The sequence below is a fragment of the Acanthochromis polyacanthus genome, chromosome 18 (genome assembly GCF_021347895.1).
Source record: "Acanthochromis polyacanthus isolate Apoly-LR-REF ecotype Palm Island chromosome 18, KAUST_Apoly_ChrSc, whole genome shotgun sequence".
Classification (NCBI taxonomy): domain Eukaryota; kingdom Metazoa; phylum Chordata; class Actinopteri; family Pomacentridae; genus Acanthochromis; species Acanthochromis polyacanthus.
In genome coordinates this window covers 13,922,859-13,945,131 of record NC_067130.1, presented here as the reverse complement: position 1 = coordinate 13,945,131, position 22,273 = coordinate 13,922,859, and the positions used below count along the sequence as shown (strand labels likewise).

The window sequence follows — 22,273 nt, the reverse complement described above, 5'->3', positions numbered from 1 at the left end:
TGTACTACTAAAACCTGAAAACACATTTCTAGCATCAGGTTATTACAGATCTACACTGGATTATGAATAGTTGTAAACAAATTTAGAAATGTTAAAAGCTTAATGAGATTTGATTAGCGATTCAGAAGAATTTCAATCTGATAACTAAGCTGATACTGGATTTGGATTTAATATAAGGCTAATGAAGATCTATAAAGCATGTTAGTGATTTGACTAGTGGTGCCATTTCATGGTGTGTAACATTGTAATCACTTACACTAAGTTTTGCTTTAATCCTGCCAGTTACTCTTTCAGATCTTTTCTTTGTGTGTAGTTAAACAGATTTTAGAGTAGAAATCGGTGTCAATCAAGAGTAAGTTCAACTAAATTCTGATACAGGACCATTTTTAACCGAGCTTTAGTGATATCGAGCCATGCCGATGATTTGTTTTAGCTGTTTGGATGTCAGTCTGTGAAATTTCTGTTTTTATCTGAAAACATTTATGTGTTGTTCTTAAATAGTTCATGTCAACATCCTTTAACCTGTGTATTAAAAAGGCATTAAAGAGGTTAATATTCTACATTTACTACGAAGGATGTTTGGTTTGAAGTGATTTGCGATTATTATCCGAGGATAATCATTTATTTGGATAATATAGCTTCCATTACCTAATCCGGTAGTTTTGCCAACACTCCTCTTAGATAAGCTTCTCTGTGTGAACCAAATGTTTTAGTACTTATTTTGAAATGTATCAGATGATTTTGCAATAATGTTTTCTTACATTAAAATTAACTTTAAAATTAGAAAGTGTGAATGTGCGAAGGCAGGAGGAATGTGTGTCCCTTATTGGGTCAGCAGTGACCTCACCTGGCAGGTACATCGATGTTGGAGATGGCATAGAAGTACTTGAGCAGGTTGTCTCTCTGGACGTAGGTGCCTCCGAGGGCAGGCCTGAGCAGCCTCAGCCTAAGGTTGGTGAAGGTGAAGAAGTCCCTCAATCCCTTCATACTTTCCATGCGGGTGTACAGGTTGTCCATGTTCTTTAGCCGAGGCCCGGCAAACACAGCAAAGCGTGCCTGCACCTCAAACTTCACATTCTTTTCGTTTTTGGAGCCTACCCAGCGTGAGTACTGCTCAGTGCAGATGACCCGTGTGATGTTGGCGGGTGAAAGGTCACGCACACGTTTGGGTGGCATGTTGAAGGCATCCAAGCAGTCGTCAGCATAGAACTGGTAGGGCTGCCAGGAGCGTCCGTGGTCCATGGACTTATCCATCACCATGATAGTAGGACGGCCATATTCAAAGGTGATCTGGATGTCATCTGTGAGCTCCAGACTCTTGTTCCAGGACATGCTGATGTTGGCCAGCAGGGGCTCTGGGTGACGTCTCCAGGTGACTGTCTGCCAGTAGGTGATTAGGCCGTTGCGTTCGCGGTCCTGCATCAGCTGAGGAGGGTGGGCCAAGTCTGGATTAGAGGCATCACACTCGTCACTGCACAGGTATGGATTCTCCTGAAACAGAGACAAAGATGGAAAACAAGATGCCCGTCAGGGTTTGAGACACTACAGAATTCTGAATCATTTAGGTTTACCCTCATTTGCAAGACTACACCGTGGGAAATACAAATGCAGTAGAAATCAACAAATAAAATCAAATAAAACAGTTGCAAGCAGGTAGTGGATAATTAAAAGTGCATTCCTAAAGTTTCCAGGAAGTATGAGATTAGTCAGTTTTAGGTCACATTGCAAAAGATTCCATGAGTCTGTAGCACTAATGTTAAAAGCAGCCCTTCCAAGATCAGTCCTGGCAAGAGTTGCATGAAGAAGCAGCCAATTACTGGAGCGACTTAAAAGTAGACCAGCACTCCAATGTGACATAGATGTAGTGTTTGATGGTAATTTTCCAAACAGAACTCTATCCTGTTTGCATGTTCAGTCAGAGAAGACCAACCGACTTCATCATAGACAGAATCTAAGCATATCTGTAAATTACATCTCCATAGTCTAAAACTGGTAGCAAAGTTGATCCAACAACCTTTTTTCTACAAATCAAAGAAAAGCTGGTTTAGTTTCTGTATAAAAAGGCAATCTTTTTTGTCATAGTTTGCCAAAAAGCTTCCTAATGTGGTATTTAAATTAAAAATGATATATTCTGTATCCCTTTGAATATTGCAATCATTAGCTGTAGAGATATACATATTAAACAAGTCTGTCTTTAAGGATTTGGGGGAAAAAAACATTGCTTTTTTTTTTGTATCAGTTTAAGTTTAATAGGAGAATGCTGCAGTGCATGTCGGCAGAGTTGTAGCAGATGGCTGATCATCTGCGTAAGGAGACAATTTCATTGATATGATTAATACAAAACAATACAGTGCGTATTCTCAAAAAATGCAGTTTATCAAAGTACGACAAATTAACCGAATACACTGACAATGGCTTTTGCCTTTGCTTTGGTCATCTGGCCATTCATCCTTGCAGAGACTTTGTCAAAATTTATTATAGCTATAAAGACTCAATTGACAAAAAGTGAAATGTGTCAGAGCAAAGTTTTTAGCAGTGATCATTAAAGTCACTGAGAAGTATGTTTAGGTAACAAACTATAATTTCTTCTTTCAATATTCCTCTCTGTGATTTATAAGTGCTATTTTTTCAGTACAAATGCAGATTTAAAAGATGAGCACTTATTCCTACAATGTCAAAAACATCTGTATTTTTCCCAAAAAAGACTGTGAATCTAAACTAGGAGTGCTTCACCAGGCGCCGAGGGACAGAGAGCTTAAAAGTAAACTTGCCAAACAACACAACAGGAAGTGTGAAGGTCAAGAGGATCGTGCATCATCACTGTCTTTGCATAGACAGCAGAGTGCTGCTGCACTTTTAACTCCAGAGAATTGATCCTCCTCTTCTTGTGATGCCAAGACTTTCAAGCCGCTGCCCCTCTACACAACTAAAAGTCAACAGGATTATTCACACAGCTCACCGAGAGAGAAAGCCTCTCTCCACCTGCACTAAGAAATGCCTTTCACTTTGTTAGATCAAACACCTCTCATCTTCCTTTTTTACCAGGAAGACAAATTTATCCTCTTATTTAGACTTGCGAATTCTGAAAAAAATGCCAGGCCTGCTAATACGCTAATATAGCACTGAATGGTTTCCCCTAATGCATTGTAGTGACAAATGTAGTTGTTAGCTAGATCACGTTCAGAGCATACGTTTTATTCAGTGGATGAATCATTCTATTTAACAACGAGTCTGGGTGGATGGTAGTTTGAGGCTACAAAATCACTTTGGTTAAGGTTCAGGAAAGACTGTGGTTTCAGTTAAATGTGTTCATGTGTCTCAAATCACTGTGAGCTTTGGCTGTATTAAATCAAACCACAGTCTTTCCTGAACCTTAACCAAATGCTGTGAGTGCATCAACATAAAAGATGCATGATGCCAAGACCAGGATGTGTGGCTATTGTTCTGCAAGATGTTTGCATACATTTTTTTGTGGAAACCAAATGATATGTTGGCAGTAGACATTTTTGTGATGTTAAAACAATGTACTTATTAAGTTAGTGGAAAACAATTTAATAGACATTATTTTTCCTTTAAAACATATTTTCTGTTGTAGATTAGTTTTATATAAATGCAATTTGTAGGAGAAGGAGACTGTATTGACTTGAATTTTTATAGAATTACCGAAGTTTCAAATAAGTTTATACATTTCCAGGAATCCTTAATGCTACAGTTGCTGGCTCCTCATATTGAGACATTTGCAGACATCTCACTAAAACTGATGAGGCTGACTGTTGTAAGCCAGTTGTCTGACATCCCCATCACCACAGAAGTGGAAATATTTACACAAAGAAATCCCAGAGATCCTCAGTTGTCTCTCTTGGTGCTTAATTTGCAAAGTTCAGCTCCAGTGCTGTTTGTATTGTATCAGACTCAGCAGGCTCGTCATGCCCCCAGGATGTACTAATTAGACAGATAATGGTTATTATTTTCTCCAGTATTTAGTCACAGTCATTCATTGTATCAAAGGGGTCAATTTTTGTTGTGATTCTGAAAGGTTTCACTTTATCAAAGATAGCTCCTGGCTTTTTTCTTACAAAATTCAAGTCTCAGTGGTGTAATTTACATCGTCTTACTTATTATTGAATTAATTGATTTGTTACATTAAAAAAATACTCTGAATGAAAGCTATATATGTTTAGGTTTGTAATTAGCTGCTGATGCCTTTGTTTCAACCTCTCCTGTTCTACACTTGTAGCAACTGATTACATTTTACAGCTGATGTTATCCTTCTTCTTTTGTTTATTGGGAATCCAGTAGTCTTTCAGAATTTTACTGCATTACACTTAACAAGCTCTTGATGGAGTCAAGAGTATAAATATCCTCTTTTTTTCCTTCTACCTCCTCCCCTCCTCCTTCGTCCCCCATCTTCTTTGTTTTGTTCTTATTTTTACTTTCAGCAGTAGTACTACTTCTAATTGTAGTGTTAAAGAATGTCACTGGCTCATCTCTGCCGTGTGGTAAAGTAATAATAATTATGTTTACAACAGCAGCTCCTGGAGAACAGATCTACGTGAATAATTATTTTGTAGATATCTGAATATCATAGAACAAAGAGCAAATGATGAGCTGTAGTGAGAGTAAAAATAGATGATGTAAAGATACAAATCTCAGCCCCGGTGGTATATTTGGAGTCCTCGAGCATAGCACTAAAACTTTACACATTGCACTTGCACATAGAAACCCAGTAAATAAGAGTTTGGAGGAGAATAATGCAGAATGCATTTTGACTTTTTTTTAAAAATCTGTGTGTCATCAAACCTGTAAGAATTACACTAAAGATGGATCTATAAAGTCAAAAGGTCCTCGAAATAGGAGTGAGACAGTATTGGACCAAATGTGTACTTGGAGCAGGAACAACAAATGAGAGGATTTAAGGATTTACTCTACATCTCCCATATTGTTTAGGCTCTCATTTTAATTAAAATCCAAAAAATGTGACAGTGGCATGCTTCTCTGAAAAAATATGATGTAGAGTTTTGTGTTGGAATTAACAAGCAAAATTAAATCTAGTATTTTTTATTGTCAGAATAGGCAATTGTCTGAAATGGAGACAAAGAGAAAATTAAGCTAGATCAGAAAAGTCATTTTGCTGCTGTTAGATGAAGTACACCTCAGAGATCATATCATCAAGAAAAACCATCTTTATAAATGCACACAATAAAGATGAATGGAAGCTAAATCAATGGACCTCTCTTGCTCTCCAAAAAGACTTTTTCAAGTTGTAAGAAGTTTGATACACAGGTTTTATCCTGAAAGTCATAAAGTCCCAGACTTCATATTAAGCTGTGTGGTCAATAGAGGTTCTGATTTTAATATACCTGGTTTATGTGCCTTTTCCTTGAGGAGTACCTAAAGTTGACTTATCCCAAGTTAACATTTAACTCACCTAAAATTCCCTAAAAACATTTTGTAATGTTTGATGATGAAAATTGCGGCAATATAGAATGAAATGTCTTATGCAAATAAAGTACACCCTGTGATCAAATAAGCTTAAACTGCTGCCAATTTAACTGATGACTAGATGTTTAATTTACACTGAGAACATGAATGACCCAAATTGATGGAACACTAATATACAGTAATGTAAGACTGCTACTGCTTTAAGTTCAGCGCAGCAGAGTTTGATTGCCGAATTACTTTTAAGTGATTTCACCCAAAATTTGTTATTTGACTATCAAACGCTGCCCCCTACGGGCTTTAAAGGGCGGCTGTAAATAGTTTGTGGTTTCATCGTTGATGGAAAATGGCGGCTGAAGTCAGCGGGGTGCTTTACCATGCTCAAAGCAACACACACGCCTGCTAATGAGCTTCACAGTGTTGTGTGTAAGACGCAAGTTTAGCTTGGAAATATGAACATTTGTAACATATTCACCATACAGATGGAAATGTGGATTATAATGCAGAAGTTTCTTTGGATGTTAAAATACTCCCCCCCCCCCCCCCCCCCCCCCCCCCCCCCCATTACAAACATGTTCACACTTTCCATAGTCACCTTTTTAGTCCTACAGAGGCTGATTGGTCAATACTCAAAAGATTTTGGGTGGAGTATCACATGAAACAGCATTTTCGTCTTTATGATGTAACGCAAAAGCAATACTGCACAATATCGATGTACTGTGCAAGCACAGATCATGTGTCACTGCTTCTTTGCAGATGCTTACTTTTTTTTTTTTTTAAACATCTATTGCCAAGAAGCTGCATCTGTTCTCCCCTTTGAATAAAGTCACTGGACTGTTTGACGGGAAAGGGAGCAGTCACTCAAACCCACTCCAGTGGTCGAATATCCAAAGCAAAAGTTAGAATCCTGTGAGGCTGAGATTATAAATCATCTGATTTATGGTGACAACGCAGAGTGGGAAAACTCCAAACATAAGCAAACGCTGAGCTGGTGCTGAGGGAAGCTGTACGGCAAAGGAAGACGCTATACAGGATCATAACGCACGTGAAGACGCAGCAGTGAAGCGACGGTGTCTTTATGCCACCAACTGCAGATATCCCTCTCCTCACTGGTGTAACGTGTCAGCATTGTTTTCTATCTGATAACCCAATTATCCCTCTCGCACTGACTCAGAGATCTCGGTCAGCACAAACACACTTAAGATGTTAATCTACAGCGCTCGTAAACAACTACAAAAGGTAATTAGAATCAGATGACGAGGGTTACAGTGAATGTTGCTCCGTGGTGGCCCAGCTGCTTCAGTGCCCTCCACGGATGTATCCCTCGACCTTAGTCCGGACACAACTTTACTCAGAAAGTAAGATTAGTAGCCTGTTGTTCTGGGAATGACCTTTGACCTACAAATCCTATTGGAAATGATCACACTGTCACACTGTCCCAGATACAGCACACACTCTATATATGTTAGCTCCTGAAGTGTGTGTCTGACAGCGTTCACGGCCTGAGAAATAGACGGTAAAGGCTCATGTGAGCAGGTAAATCCTCAAACTAGATAAGAAACAAGGATCAGTACAACATTATTTTTTAAACATCTTGTTACTTTGCTGGATTCGAGTGACTGGTCGAAAAGCTGCATGTTGCTGTTCACTACTCGGCTCTGACCTCACCGAGCCCTTTAGGATTAGCTACAGTGGAGGTGATATGTACAGTAATATAGCCGGGAAGATTTTCATCCCCCATGAGAGACTTACGCGAGGTTATGTTTAAGCCCTTTGTGTGCCCTGTCCTCCTTATCCCACTCTGCCTCCTGCCACTGCTCTGGCCCGGCCCTGTATATCTATGCCAGGATACACACTCCCCGCAAACGCACTCTCTCTCACAAACATACACACACAGATCCCGGCCAAATGCTGCGGCAGGTGGCTCGCGCTGCTAAGCCCCTCCAGCAATTATCCTCACTGGGATCCTGTCTCCACGACAACAGCCGCCATGATGCCCCTGCGATGAGCGACTTCCTTGTTTTCACTTGTGGGATAACGACAAGCTCCTACACAGTCATTATTAACTACAGCTCTGAGCACCGCTTCATCTTTAACTTATTCCTGTGATTGTGAAACTCTGTCTGACCAGCTGAAGAATCAAACATCCCTTCTGAAGGGAGTTATTGCAATGCTTTTGGACACAACAGGAGTAACAAAACGTCCCCAGTTGCTTACAGAAATAGCAAACTGCCGCTGTGCATTTACACAGAAACAATGGCGTGAAGAAAATTGTGCTCTGCATGGCCTTCCCTCTCCCTTCCTTTGCTTTATGACCATTTCTGTCCCCAAAAAATTGTTTCTGTTGCTGCCTGCCCCCCTTCTCGCTCCGCTCTCTGTCTACCTCGACTTATAGAAGTTTCTAAGTTATATTGCTAGCGAGGGGAATAAAGATAGGGACTCACACCCAGAGAACACAATTTATTTTGTTTTGGAGAAACATCAAATGAAATGACCCTCCCATTAAAAAGGCCACAGAGGGAAACGGAAAGAGATATTGCTTTTTCACTTATAACGTTAATCTTTTATTTTGTAGGAGGTTTTTCCATCATCCTGGAGGATCTCGTTACCTTCAATGAAGATACCGCATCTGTGTGTGCGTGTGTCACCTGGAAGTGTATACGTGTGTGTGTGTGTGTGTGTGTGTGTGTGTTAAAGCGAAGCACATGTATAGGATTACAAACCTGCCTTTTACTTAAATCACCCGAAAAAGTGATTATCTGCTTGCTGCAAAATGTCTCGCTGAGTGCAAAACAGCAGTTGGCAAGTGTAAATGTGTCTTAGGTGTGTGTTTGCGTGGGCGGGTGTTGTTTATGTCTGTGTGTGTGTGTGTGTGCGCGCAAGCTAAAGTAAATGTTTACTGTAGGCATGTGTGATTCTGCTGGAGGAGGAGAGAAGAAGGACAGAGCACAGACACCATGCTGCTCCAAAGCAGCAGCAGAGCTTGTCCTGCTCAAATCTCCACAGTTGGACCAGGAAGAGTTATATTAGGAACTTATCTCAGAATTCTGGTAATGCTTAAAAGCAGATGCGCCGCACTGAAACCCCAACGTATCGGGCAGAGTTACTGTTGTTCTTGAAGTGCACTGATGAGGTGAATTCAGGGAAAAGCTATTATCTTTTATTGATGTCTGTTATTAAATCTAAACCAAAGGAGATGTAGATAAAGAGGGACAGAAGAGCAGGAAAATGATTTTAAGCCTTAAGACAACTGAGACTGTGCATCAGAGATCTTTATATTATTTTTTACTGTCTGTGTTTCTTAAATAGTCATCTTTTTTTTACTTCTAACACTGCTGGGTTCACATTTAATCTCTTCTTCAATAGAAATCCATTTATTTCCCTTATATTTCTGATCAATTGATAAACAAAAAATGTCTATTATGCTTCACCCTGTTTAACAAAACTGGTGTAATTTTGTTTTGTTTCATTTCTCTCGGTTCTTATCATTTTGGCGCTGGTGATCTTCCTTTGGCACCGGCTAAAACAAACCTCTTCAGGGGGTGCCAAAAATTTCTCTATGCAGGAAAAAACCCTGCCACTAGCAATATAGTCAAAGCATCGGTTAAACCAGTAGTAGCTAACGTAGCCTGGAGCTTCTAGCCTAAAGCAGAGATGAGAAGGCCACAGGGGTCTGGTACTTCTGTATAACTCCACACCCCCAGATTTTCAGATTTAGTCTTTGGCCCCAACTGACACTTGAGGCAGTTTATCAGATTTCTCTCAGACACCTCTGAAGCCACACAGGGCTTTATCCAACTTTTTTTTCACAAGACCTGTAAACAGATTTCTACTGTATGTGTAAAACCCTTTAACCCTCCGAGCACCACGCTGTTTCTGGATGTTTTTTCTGCTTGTCACGTTCTTCCTCACGTAAATCCACATTTTTCCACTATAATATTAAGTCTCACACCTCTGTTGGAACAGTACATCCCTGGCGAGTAGAGAGAATTCAAAAATGTCCTTTATGCAGTATGGCAGTGGTGAAATGCCAGAAACCTGTAGTCATTTGTTGGCTACTTTTAATACCAACACTGTTTCCATACTTCTATCCGTTCTCTGTAAATACAGCCTGCAGTTTAGCTGGAAAAGCTCTGATTTTATTTTTCATGTGGGTTTTGGTCATAGCTGACTCACCAATAGCTGTCTGATTGCTTCCAGGAGTGCAGTTAATTTGTCGCAGAATCTATTTCATACAAATAGTTGATTTTTTTGGCTCATTTAAAATGAGATATGTAGAATAAAGTGACTTTGATGAAATGTTAGGATTTTGAATAGTTCAAGGGCCTTCTGAAAGTTGAAAATCTGATGATTCTTTCTGTTTTGACAGTTTCTTGGCTCTGATAAATTGTGTAGTTTTCTGCATATTATGTTAGAGATAACACACTTTTCAAACTAACTGTGGGCTTGTGCGTGTCACAGGATTTTCTTGTTTTAATTGAGGAGCTTTGTTGTTGAGATATTGATGGAAAGCTCTTGTTTGTTGGAAAGTATGCATGTGGAAATTCGGGATAGTATTTCAGGTGGTTTCTGCTGGGTTTTTGGAATACTGACAGGAATTTTTTCTTCCTGAGTCTTTCTAATCACAACTACATGTGAACATTTCGCAATTTTGGACTACAGTGAGAATAGTCTTCATCCAGAAAAGCAATAGGAGTCATCTCCATCTTTCGAAATTTATCACATCAACAGGAATCATCTCAAATTATTGTGAACAGGCGTTTTCAGGGAACTGTTTTTTAGGCTTGCATTCCTCGCCTTTGTATTTTCCAAATCTTTGTTGCATAATCATTTAGTAAAGTTTGAACAATAGTCACAAGCGCCAGAGATAGGCAGTTTGATACATTTCTATTTGAATTATCACCCATGTGGCCACTTGATCTCTCACACACCTACAGACCCACAAATACTTGCCGTATGGCTTCAGTACACTCTCGCCTCCAAACAGCCATCAGTCCTGAGATCCTGATTGGTGAGACAAGGTGGTTTGTTAAGTTCACCTCGGCCTGTCTAAGCCCCTGCGGCCAATCCCTCTTAGTATCACCTCAGTCTGAGATAAATCTCACTTATAACTATCCTCGTGTTCTGCCAACACATCTAAACACTCTGATCACTTTCAACTGTGTCCTAATGGGGAAGCAAGCCATGCCATTACATCACTGTACCCTCCCCCACCTCCCTTGTTTGTATAGTCACTCTCTCTGTCGCTCCCTTTAGCTGTCTGTTCCCTTCTCTCTGTTCCCTTCGTTAATTATGCCCTGCACTGTCAAACCTGCTCATGCTGTGCCCAAATTCACCTCCAAGGGTGTATTATTAGGACACTGGCCACCTGGGCTATCTTTTACCCTGGGGAGGTGCATCATGTATGGCCCACTGCTGGATGTGGGTGGCCCTTTTGCATGGCCTTGATGGCCTACTGCTGGGCAGGGCAGGCCGGTCGGGTCTGGCAGGGCTGCACTGGGCAGGCAGTATGAAGTATGGCCATAGGCCCAGTCTGGGATGCACTGATCCACGCTACCAGCTGCCATCTTCCTCCCCTTCCTGCATGCTCCCCTTCCGCTGCTGCGCGGCTTCTCTCTCTTCTCATGTCTATTTTTAGAGCTGGCAGATTTCTACCTTCTAAAACGGGCAAATGTGTTGTGGAACAGGAAGGTGTGTTTTTTCTTTTTTTTTGTCTATGTTCTTAGACATACTACAGTGCGCTGTTGGCCAACTCGTGCACATGTTTCACGCACCCCTGCTGGTCCCTGTTAACGTCACCGCACACTGTACATTCCAGAGCACACGCACGCCATTCCATTTGCATTTGGCTGCTCTCTGTTCCCGGCCCCAAGGGAGACGGTTGATTGAAGGTTTCGGTTCAAAACCAAAAAACAAAATAACAAACAACAGTGCAGCGAGACCTTTTTGATTGCTACATTTTTATATCGACACTGTGTGTACTACTGTGGAACTGTGGTCTGATTTTATCTTTCTGCTTAGCTAAGCCTGGATCTTCCTCACCTCTCCCTCATCATTAGCTATCCCCCTCTGCAACATACTGCCTCAAACCTCCTTACTCCACCTTCTACGGCAAGCTACAACTCTATAGTAGCTATCATACAGAGAAACTACAAAGAAACTACTGAAGCTTCTAACACAGCGCTAGTGACAGTAGCATCTTTGTCAAAGTGCTGGAAGCCCGTCATGTCGAAAGAAGCCAACATGCTGGCCTGTTTGGCTGAGGAGAAAGGATGCTGCATTCCCAGGGAACAAGAGAGATAAATAGAGTAGAAAAAAAATGCATCCCTGTGGAGATGGAGGGAGCAAAAAACTACTGTACACCAACGCGAGCAGAGGAGCTACAGTATGCCTCAACATCAAAACCCCAAAAGTGAATTCTCCCGTAGTTTTTAGGAACGCACTGTAGCACTCATAGGGTGAGCGAAAGGGGAAAAAAAATTATTTTGCATCTTCCGCAGTACGTCTCAAGTCTTATTAAGGATGAGCAGCTCTGCGCATTGGGTGATGCAGTCTTTTTTTTCCTCCTCCGGTGCCCTGACTTTCTCTTGACTTGTGGGACTGCTGAATGAGTGAATGTAAATGTACACCAATTAGATAAGAAACTGGCTTTTCTGTAAAGCTGCCAAATCTGGTGGCAAGAGGAAGAGGGGAAAAAATGCTGCTCGCCTGGAAATAAATGATCTGTACACCAATATCCCTCAACCAATACCCATTTGGCGTGTCCAAAGAAAGAAATGGAAAATATGTAATGGCTTTGATTCCCTACTGAAGAGTGTACTGATAGATTAATCCTCTGTTCTGAGGAAATGATACGCAGATGCTCAGTGATTCTCAAGCCAACATGTAAAGATTTCCTAATAGTTAAATGTAAGCTATGGATTGCTACATGTCAGAAAATGCCCTGCAAACTTGTCAAATAATTATCCTGGTGCAGAATTAAACCTGACCTGCTTTCTCATTATGTTGGAATTTGAGTCTGACATCCCTCACTTCTTAAACAAACTTTCATCTCACAGCTTCACCGTCTAAATCCCCAGCTAGTGCACCAGGGGGCCTGGTTAAATCCCTGCAGCCACTGATGACCTGAGAAGAACCAGAACTTTTCACTATAAAGACCCCGTCCGATGTGAAAGTGCTGACTAAGACCAGACTCCTTCCTGTTCCGCCCTCCATCCCTCTCTTTCTTTCTGTCTCATCAGCTGAGCAGCACACTCTGGATCTTTGCAATGGAGCGACGCTGGCCAACCCTTGTAAGGAAGCCCATTAAGGAGCCCATCAATATTTCATCATTGCTCACTCAGAAACATAGTTATAGAAGTTTCCAGGCTGGGGCCATTAGGGGGCAGACGTCAATACGTTATGGCAGCGAGCATCTCTCTCTCTCTCTTCACTTCTCCCCCCTTTTTCCCTTGCGTCTGTCCATCTCCACTCTCAAGAGAAGTCATCGGAAAGCCTTTTCCCAAGACAGCAGTGGTTTCCGCTGCTAAACAAATCATTAACCATTAGATATCTGAGGACCACAATATCCTTTCCTACTCCTGTCAAATGACCCTACATACTAGTTATTAGTTTTGCGAGAGGAAGGGAGAGAGACATGGGGGGAGATGTTTGCAAAGTCTGTCTTGAGGGAGCAAATGTCCAGTCAGTCAGAGTGTAAACACCTAATTAACAGCATGACATGATTTTGTAATGTGATACAGACATGCCAACACTCTGCTGAAACACTTTTTTCTTGAGATTTTGACTCATTGCTGTTAAAGACAGGTCTGGCAGCTTAGCCGGCCACCTCAGCGAGTGGACGCTCAGTGACAGTGGGCCGATTATCAAGAGGACGAACTTGTCTCGCACACACAGTGACTCAAATCGTGAGTCAAACCTCGGAGATAAAAGTTTTCAGTGAAGAGGCTGGGGGGAAGCTTAATTGCAGTCTTATGATTCTGATTTTATAACCCTTATTTCAAATTATTACACCTACATTAGCCGGGACTAGCCCGCAGGCTAAAGTGTGTTAAATATTGCTGTAGCAGACATTTTAACGAGTTTTCCTGCAGCTCACCCTTTAGTGTCCTTGGAATTAAAAAAGGTCCGGCTATATGCATTTTACCAGAGGAAATGTGAGGTCCTCTGGAAGCCTAAATCAAACCGGATGCTGGGCTGCCAAGTCCATAATGTAAACAACACCTTCTGATGTCTCTGAGCCAGGTTCACCCATGCCAAGTCATTGCACTTATGTCATTCCTTTGCAGATCCCTAAAGTGTGAACACTGCTCTGACCTTCTGTGTAAATGCCTGTCATTACTTCTTAAGTTGACACTCCAGCTTAACTGCATAACCCTGTGATCCTGATGATTTCCTGTATAATAGTTTCAACTTTTTACTCTTTTAACTAAAGTTTAATGAAACTGTCTGCAAGAGTGGAGTGCCTGTTTTTGTAGACTGCGCTCTTTACGCGTCCAAATATGCCATAAATATTGCCTCCGATTTAAAAGTTATTAACAAAAGTATAAAAGATGCAATGCAAAAGTCCCGACATGAACTCACCAGCGTGCAGAACCTCTCAGGCGGATTTCCACATGTAATTCCGGGCGGATCCACCTTGATCCGCATGTGATCTTTCATGGACGCGGCTTTTGGCTGGCACGCGTAATGCTCCCACACTGAGCCCTCGTCCGTGCTCACCAGGGACTTGCACAGTTCGTACTGGCCCAGGGTGGAGGCCAGGCAGCGCAGCAGCAGCAGCAACACGGCCTGGAGGAGCATGGCAGGCTGGAGGGAGGGTGTTTGGAGCGGGGTCCGGCACGGGGTGAGGGGGCCACGGAGCTCAGAAGAGAGGTGACGCGCATGGAGCGGTGATCATAAAGAAATAGTGGACATCCCTACCACCATACTGCTGCTCTATGAATGGAGAAGTGCGGGGGAAATGACACAACTCGCCTCCGGGTTCATAAATCCTACCCCCCACCAAATGCAAGGAGCTTTCTCTCAGTGTCGCTGGACAAATAGTGACGGCCCCCAGAGAACCGAGAGAGGGACACTTAGTTGTTTTGACGGCTGGTTTCCTGAGGAAGATGGGCGGTGGGTGGAGAGCCGGATAATGTTACAGAGATGAATCTCGGTATACACTTTAACCATAGTGGTGCAGGGAGTTGGGTGGGAGATGTTAACGCGGATCCATATCTCAGAAGTCCTGCAGGGACACAGTGGAACAAGTTGGGGAGGATGGAGAAGTTGCTGCTTCAGGTATATCCATTGGACATTTTCGACTGTCCGAGCTCTTCCAGTTGTCCTGAGGCGAAATGGGGACAAATAGAAAAAAGAAGTTAATATAACGAGTTCATTAAACCCCTAATCTTACAGTAAACGCTAGAATATATTTTTACAGAGCTCCAACTTGAGATAAAAATTCTCCGCAATAAAACTTTAATGCCAGTCTTGTAAAATATTCATGCGTAATGGGTAGGTTGCGCTCTTATTTTGTGGTGCGAACTCTTTAATTATAATGTAGCGAATGGCGATGATTTATCTCGCAAAGTGAAGAAACATAACATTTGGAGAAACTTTGAAGTGAATATGTAGCACGGATAGTTGGTCACAATGAAGGCGAGACTTAAACGCGAAGAGCTGCACCTTTGAAAAAGCAAGCGGAGCCCCACATTGTGAGGGTAACCTTGTGCGTAAAAACACGTGCTGCTGCCGGGTGCTGCCTGTGCGTGCAGGAGTTGTAGCTGCTCCTCGTCCACTGCTGGAGATGCAGGGTGGGCTACAGATGTGTTCATAATTCCACTGCATGAAATACGCATCATTAGATCTCCCATTTAATCAGTCCTCTTACAAAATGTTTGGGGGAAAAAAGCGAAGGAAATTCTACTTGCAATCAATTTGTATCAAGAATTTCTTTGAACTGTAAGGCCTTTACATTATTCTGTCTTACCGCAGCACATAATTTATTTAATAATGAGCTTCAAGAGAAACAAACTGCACTGGAATTTCTCGCCAAATTTATTCACTTAATTGAATTATAATTTTAAACTGAATACATGAATAAATGAATACATATGGTGATTTTTTTTCTCACTGATTATAGTCCGACTGTCACCCCCTACTCTGACAGGAGCCAGGTCCTTGAACAACCTGTCCCATACAACCCTGTGCACTCTGACTTAGTTCACTTGTCAAGGGGAAGTCGCCAAAGCTATTTCCCGGCACTGACAGTCCTGTAGGGGTGTGTCAGTCCTCTCCAGTAATGCATCCCACCGAGCAGCTTCGCTCACACTCTATGTAGGATATAACATATGGTCCACAAATGTAATGCATCGATGTGTAAAACAGTGCAAATGACGCTGGAAGTCCCCCCTCTCAACACTCTGATTATCCCGGTGTGGTCCGGATATTGTGCAGCTTCCCGGTGCAGACTTCAGTGAGCAGAATGCATCGTGTTACGAATTGTTTTATCAGATAAAACACTTACTTCTGACATGCATCCGTCAGGCTGGTCAGGACTTTGCGTGCACGTCCCTCCTTCTTTGGCAAATTAAACAAACAAACCAAAAAAAAAGAAAAAAGGTTCCCCCCTCGACCATCCACTGTACTCCGCCGCGGTCCTCCTCTCTGTACTCCCTTCTCTCAGCCTGCCCGGCTCGCTGTTTGTTTTTGCCGTCTGCTGGATACTTTTTATCTCACCGTGGATGGCTGCGCACGGTAGATCCGTGTCCTAGATCTGGAATCGGCTGGGGAAGAGGACTGAAATCCAGCGTCAAGGAGTATCAAAAGTATAAAATATTGAGTTTGAGGAAAGGCTTTTGTGCCCGCCCTTTTTGGCCCCTCTCCTCCTCCTCTTCCCACTTTACAAGCTCGGGTTTACCCGGGATGCTCAAGGGCAGAAAGAAAGAGAGAAAAAAGGCTTTATGGAAAATATCTCCCTCCCTCCTCCTTCCCTCCCTCCCCCTCTTTCTCTCTCTCTCTTGCTCTCGCCCTCTCTCTCTTTCTCTCTCTCTCTCTGTCTGTCGGTTAATGCCTAGGCTAAATCCTTTTACCATCACTTTCAATCACTATCGGAGCTTTTATCTGCTCCAGCCCTGCTGCCTGAACCGGGACGGTGCAACTCCTCTCTGCTCCTGCTCCAAACTGTTCCCCAGCAGGTCCGATCTGCACCCCGCTCGGCTTAAAGGACCAGCGGGACCCGTTGTTAGTGAACCCCCCCCCCCCCCCCCCCCCCCCCGCGACCCCATCTGTGCAGATGTGTTAAATAATATATATTTTTAAAAAGCCTCATGCACGCACTGTATACGTGGAGGATGAACTCGCAGACCGACACAATTGCACCCCTGCAATCCTGTGAACGGGACTTCTCGTGTGGCTGCGGCGCTGGTGAATACAGTGACCTTATCCCACCTGAATTATTTATCACTAACCCCACAATTTGGCCTTAAATTTCCCTATTAAATGACATTAAATAACATTTTGTAAAGATGTTAACTTTTTTGCTGATCTGAGTCTGTAGTAGATTCAATATGTGTATGCATAATGTATTATGAGGGAGCATCTGAACTTGTAGTTTAGATGGAATCTGGAGTCCACATTTACAGAGTAGGTGCAGAGACATTTCAGCACCATGGACAGCGGTGGTGATGTCCATGGTGCTGAAATGGAACAGCACCCAACTGCATGTCATACAGAGGAAACTACACACTTGGCACATTCATGTACCAAACATTTAAGCAGTTTGAGCTGCAGCTGTTGCCAGATTTTCTGTGCTTTTGCAAATCTACACCTGATATGGCATAATTCAGTTGCTCCTGCTGGCTCCCACCCTCAACTGCTCACAAGATTATTCTGAGAGGTGATAAAGTACATTATATGGACATTATATTGTTTTAGAAATGTACAAAAGCAACTTAGTATTGAACCTTGCTAAAGCCGATAAACTCACAAGAGACACGTTTTTAACTCTCTGGTCATTGATTAACCACTAAAACTCAGATCTGTAAGTATCGACTATACAGTATTGAGATTTTTTCTAAACATGAAAAGAATCTATTGTCATAAAATGGCTTAAACATAACTCTTCACCATTGCGTCTTTTGAGCATATCTATGAAGTCTGTGCCAGTTATGCAAAAACTACAGTCTTGTGGGGCCTTGTAACAGTTGAGGTGTTAAACATACTTACCATATTACCTTATGTTTAGCAGTCACTCCATGCCACTGAAATCAACTCTCACTCTGTTCGAAATTCTTCATAAAGTCTATACAGTTGACATATTAGCAAACTTAATTCGCTACTCACGAAAAGCACACACCTGCCTCTGTACCGAGGGCCTAATTTTTGTTTTCAGTGTATCATCATACCAAAGCATAATCCTGATTAAAAGAATACTCTGTTAGTTGAAGACACTCTAATCCACATCTAATGGCATCTTCATATATAGTTATGGATGTGAAATGCTGCAGTGTTTTGCTACTTGTTTTCCAAGCCTGACGTCAAAGAGACAAGTTTTTTGTCTTTACAGTTTTGAAAGAGTTGGGGGGGGGGGATGTCCCAGAGCAACGTACACCTACTCGCTGCAGCTTGATTACACCGGCTTACCTACAACTCTGATAAAACCTCCAAAAAACTAAATAAAATGGGAAGAAAACACTACTTGATACAGCATAACAGCAAATTATAATATTAGAGTATATCATCCACACCTGCTCAAGCTGGAAACTCAGTCTGAAGAAGGATATTGATATAGAAACTTGATTGTATTGATACATTAGGTTTGTCACCTATAAAACCCCAGAATTCTGAATTTGTGTTTTTAAGACTGTCATTGGTTTACTGCAGCTTCAAGGTGGGAATGCTCAGCCATAGTGTCACTCAAGATATGTATTCTGCACATAAAAAACACGATATTGACATTTTAACAAACTAAATAAAAACAACAAAAACATACACTTTCACCAGAGAGGGGCCTTTAAATTCCAGTAGGAGTTCAGCTTCAAAAACTCTGGATCCAACTATTCTCATAATGCAGCTAAACAGTGTTTCATTATTATGCCATCCTTGACTGGTAAACGTCTTTCAAACAGTCTTCCTTGGATTGAGTTGTTAACTTCTTGGTTGAGGTTTCAGTTTGTTAGCGCAAACAGTCTTGTTTACACATTAGGCAACTATGGTGTGACATTTTTATTTTGGCCACCTGGTAAATGGATATTCAATTTTATCCTTGTTTTAGCTCTGCTTTTTATCACTAGCAACTCTTTATTTTAACAACCCGTATTTTACCAGGAGGCACCGCTGAGATCAAAACTCTTGAGGGAAATATCAGACTCTTGAGCTATTAATTCTACTCTGTGTTCACCAGCTAATCGATAACTCTGTTAGTCTGCTGAGCGTGGCGAGAGTGAACCAGAACAGAAAAGTTGCATGTGGGGCAACTAAACACTCAGTTGACTCCAGAGATTTTAGAGAGCCACCAAAGTCATAGATGATATTATGCATGAACTGACCTCTATGAAGAATCGTTAGGTGGCTCTATCATCTTTGCTATTTCTGGATAATAGAATGGACAACAGTCAAGTACCCCCCCCCCCCTTTTTTTTTTGTTCTAGCTGCTGCCGCGGTCACTTAAGTTTGATTAACTGGCAAAACTCTACAGAAACACCATCAACTTATGTACTATTCAGACTCTAGAAAACGATTTCACGGTATTGGTATCTCACTGGTATTGTTTGATAGAACAGGGGGCTCTTATTCCATAATTGTATTAACCCTTCTGTTGTCCTCATTTATGGCCACCAAAAAATATTGTTTCCTCATCTGAAAAAAATCCAAAAATTCAGCAAAAAAATTCCCCAAATCTCTGAAAATTTGCAAAACCTTCAGGAAGAAAATTGCAATAATTCCTTAAAAGTTTCCCTTAAAAGTTTTATTTTAAAAAAATCTCCCAAATTTGACAAGAACATTGTTGTAAATATTTTCAAAAAATGAGTAAAAAATCTTCCAAAAAAATCCTAAAAATATCTCAAGTGATCACATATATATCAGTAAAACTTCTAATGGTTTCTTTAAGAACATTCACAAAATGTCAACCAAAATCCAGCGAAATTTGATGGATTTTGGTTGATATTTTGTGAATGTTCCTAACATTTTTAACATTTCTTTTTTTTTTCCACCAAAAAATGTATAAGGATTTTCCAGAATCGTAGAAAATATGGACATCAGAAGTTTCACTGTGAAATTTTTATATTTTTTTTCCACATTTTCAAACTTTAAAAGGGGGTCAATTTTGACTCGCAGGACGACACGTGGGTTAATTGAAATATTCAATATATCGCCCAGCATAATTAATTCTGCAGGGGACCGACTGCAGCATCTGCGAGAACCCTAAAGGTCCCTGAGGCTAATTTTGGAAACCATTTAAGTAACTAACACCATTGTGCTGCCAACACAGGAACAGATGTGTAATCAGTTCTTCTTGAGCCAAAACACTAATTCACACTTCAGAGGTGAATGACATTTGGGATTACATAATTCACACTTCTGGTCACATTTTAGGGAAGCAGAAGAAGGAAGAGGCCAAAAGACAAAGGTGGTGAGAGGAAGAAAGAGATATACAACTAAGAGGAAATTATGAACCTCTGTATGAATCGTTGGCAGTACACCCAGGAGAGGATCGATAGTTTGTCCTTGCAGGGCTTTCCTTCTCCTTTCATATCTTTGAGATGAGCTTTAACCCTTTTCGAGGCGTTTCGGAGGAGAGAACCCCATTTTCCTCACCACTGCGAGCAGCGCCAGACTGAAAGACAAACACCCCTCCCTCTAACCTCCACCCTCCGGGATCAATAGAGCATCGCAAATATGGCATTCACTGCTGTAAGAGCCTATTGATACAGAATAACACAGACCTTTAATCGACATTGCACTAGAGCAGAAGGAAAAAAGGGTCTCGCTCAATTTGTCAAACAGCCTCTGAGTCAAAGATGAAACACAAACCACGTAGCATTTGTCAGGGGGTTGAGAAAAACTATGTAACAGCCTATATTTCACCCTCAGTATGAGACTCTTAAAGGTCTTCAGATTTTACTAGTCGGAATCGGAAACCTTGCGCAACAAGCCTGCTGTTTTCATTCCTTCTCCTCGCCTGCTTGGCGTGAGTGGTTTAAAGGAGAGGTTCATCAGTGATTCAGCGACGGTCAGAGAGTGTCAGCTGTGCTTGAAATGTGGCTTAGTATGATTAAGCTCCGGACATTTATTTCACAAATGGATGCGGATTACATGTGTAGGCAGTGAAGCTGATTGCATCTTGGGCAGCTTCTGCAATTTACTGCTCAAAAATCATGATCACATTTAGCCAACTACACATTTTACTACAACTACATTCGATTTTACACTTTACTAAATCCACTTGAATGGGCATCAATAACCTGATAGAAATGTCAACCCTCAACATGATGAATGAGTGATATTGTATTTTGGAATTCAATTATGTCTACCTAAATAAGAGCATCAATAACAATAGAGCAGCCTGTCCTGGCTAATAGACTACAGTATGTAACAAAACAGTGGATTGCTGCATTAATTTCCTGCAACAATGTTAGTAATTTGACCATGCGGTGTTCACAGCGGTAGTATAAAATTAGATATCATCCCTTTCAAAACCCCACTTAATTCAGTATTTAGTTTGTTTCGGTATTAATCAATTTGAATAGAAATCTGCTCTGTGGATCATTTGGCTTCCTTGAATCTGAAAAAGTTGTGTAAAATGCATGTTGTGGCAAAAACTCTCCTCCATTCTTCCGTTTTCTTTTTTGTCAGTTTCCAACTTTCTCTATAATCGTTCTCTTCTTCGCTCTCGCTCTCTCTCCGTGTTTGTATTTTGGCAGAGGATAGGACCGTCAGAGTAGCCTAGCTGGCAGACCTTGATAAAAAATATACCCTTCATCGTGGCAGCCTGCAGAGTTTGGACAAGGTTCAGGACAGGCCTCATATCTCTCTCTCTCTCAAACTCTCTTCCTCTCCCTCTCTCTCTTATTCTCTCTATTTGCTGAAAGGATGACGCAGAAGTCAACTTGTGCGGGAATCACAGTCTCGCATAAATCAGTTTGGAACTTCGGGAAGACCCAAACATGTTGTGCATGATCAGAAATAATTTATCTGTAAATTGTAAAACGCTTTGACCAGAGGGCCAGACTGTAATCTCGCAAATGCACACACACTCACATATACATTATAATCCACTCTTTTCTGTTGACTTTTATGTACCCACAGGCTGATATCTGTTTGTTTCTCTGTATATTTTTTGCCAAAATCTGGCTTATGAGGATATTGTCTAAAGCAATTAGCACACAGGGCCATGCAAGATGTGCTTAGAAGATCCATGGTGGTACCTACAAAAAGTAAAAAATATACTTGATTTAAATTTGGCCACTATTCCCTTTGAGATGATCTTGCTCCTACTACATTTAGAGTGCTTTCTGGAAGTCCTGTTCTATGTAAAACTCCGACATTAAATTCAGTGTCAAACTGAATCATCCTTCCCATCAAGGGTCATTACTGGTGACGAGCGTTGGTTCTGTGGTTACTACCCAGCAACCAAACAGCAGTTTTCAATGGAAGAGTCGGCTGTCTCTAAGATCGGAGAGGTGCATCAGGTCAACACTGTAACCAAGAGCATGATTCAGCATTCAAAGGGAAACAAACTATCAGTACTGAGTTCTGTTGAAGTGTTTTGATGTGTCTCTGGAACAATATTTGCCATAAATTACCTGAACCACTCAGGGGCTGTTGTGCCAACAGACCCCAACTTCAG

At 41.5% G+C, this 22,273-nt stretch overlaps 1 protein-coding gene across 1 annotated transcript in view; it reads right to left on the bottom strand.

Annotated features, from left to right (window-relative positions):
• The window catches only part of LOC110969192 (netrin-G2-like), a 75,212-nt gene extending 58,808 nt beyond the window's left edge, over positions 1-16,404 (bottom strand). The window contains exons 1-3 of the mRNA XM_022219240.2: positions 15,950-16,404; positions 14,023-14,767; positions 848-1,491 (exon numbers count right to left, since the gene is read on the bottom strand). Of these exons, the coding sequence (XP_022074932.1) occupies positions 848-1,491; positions 14,023-14,241 (863 nt within the window). The 5' untranslated portion in view covers positions 14,242-14,767; positions 15,950-16,404. The remainder of the gene's footprint in view (positions 1-847; positions 1,492-14,022; positions 14,768-15,949) is intronic.
• Between the last annotated feature and the right edge of the window lie 5,869 nt (positions 16,405-22,273).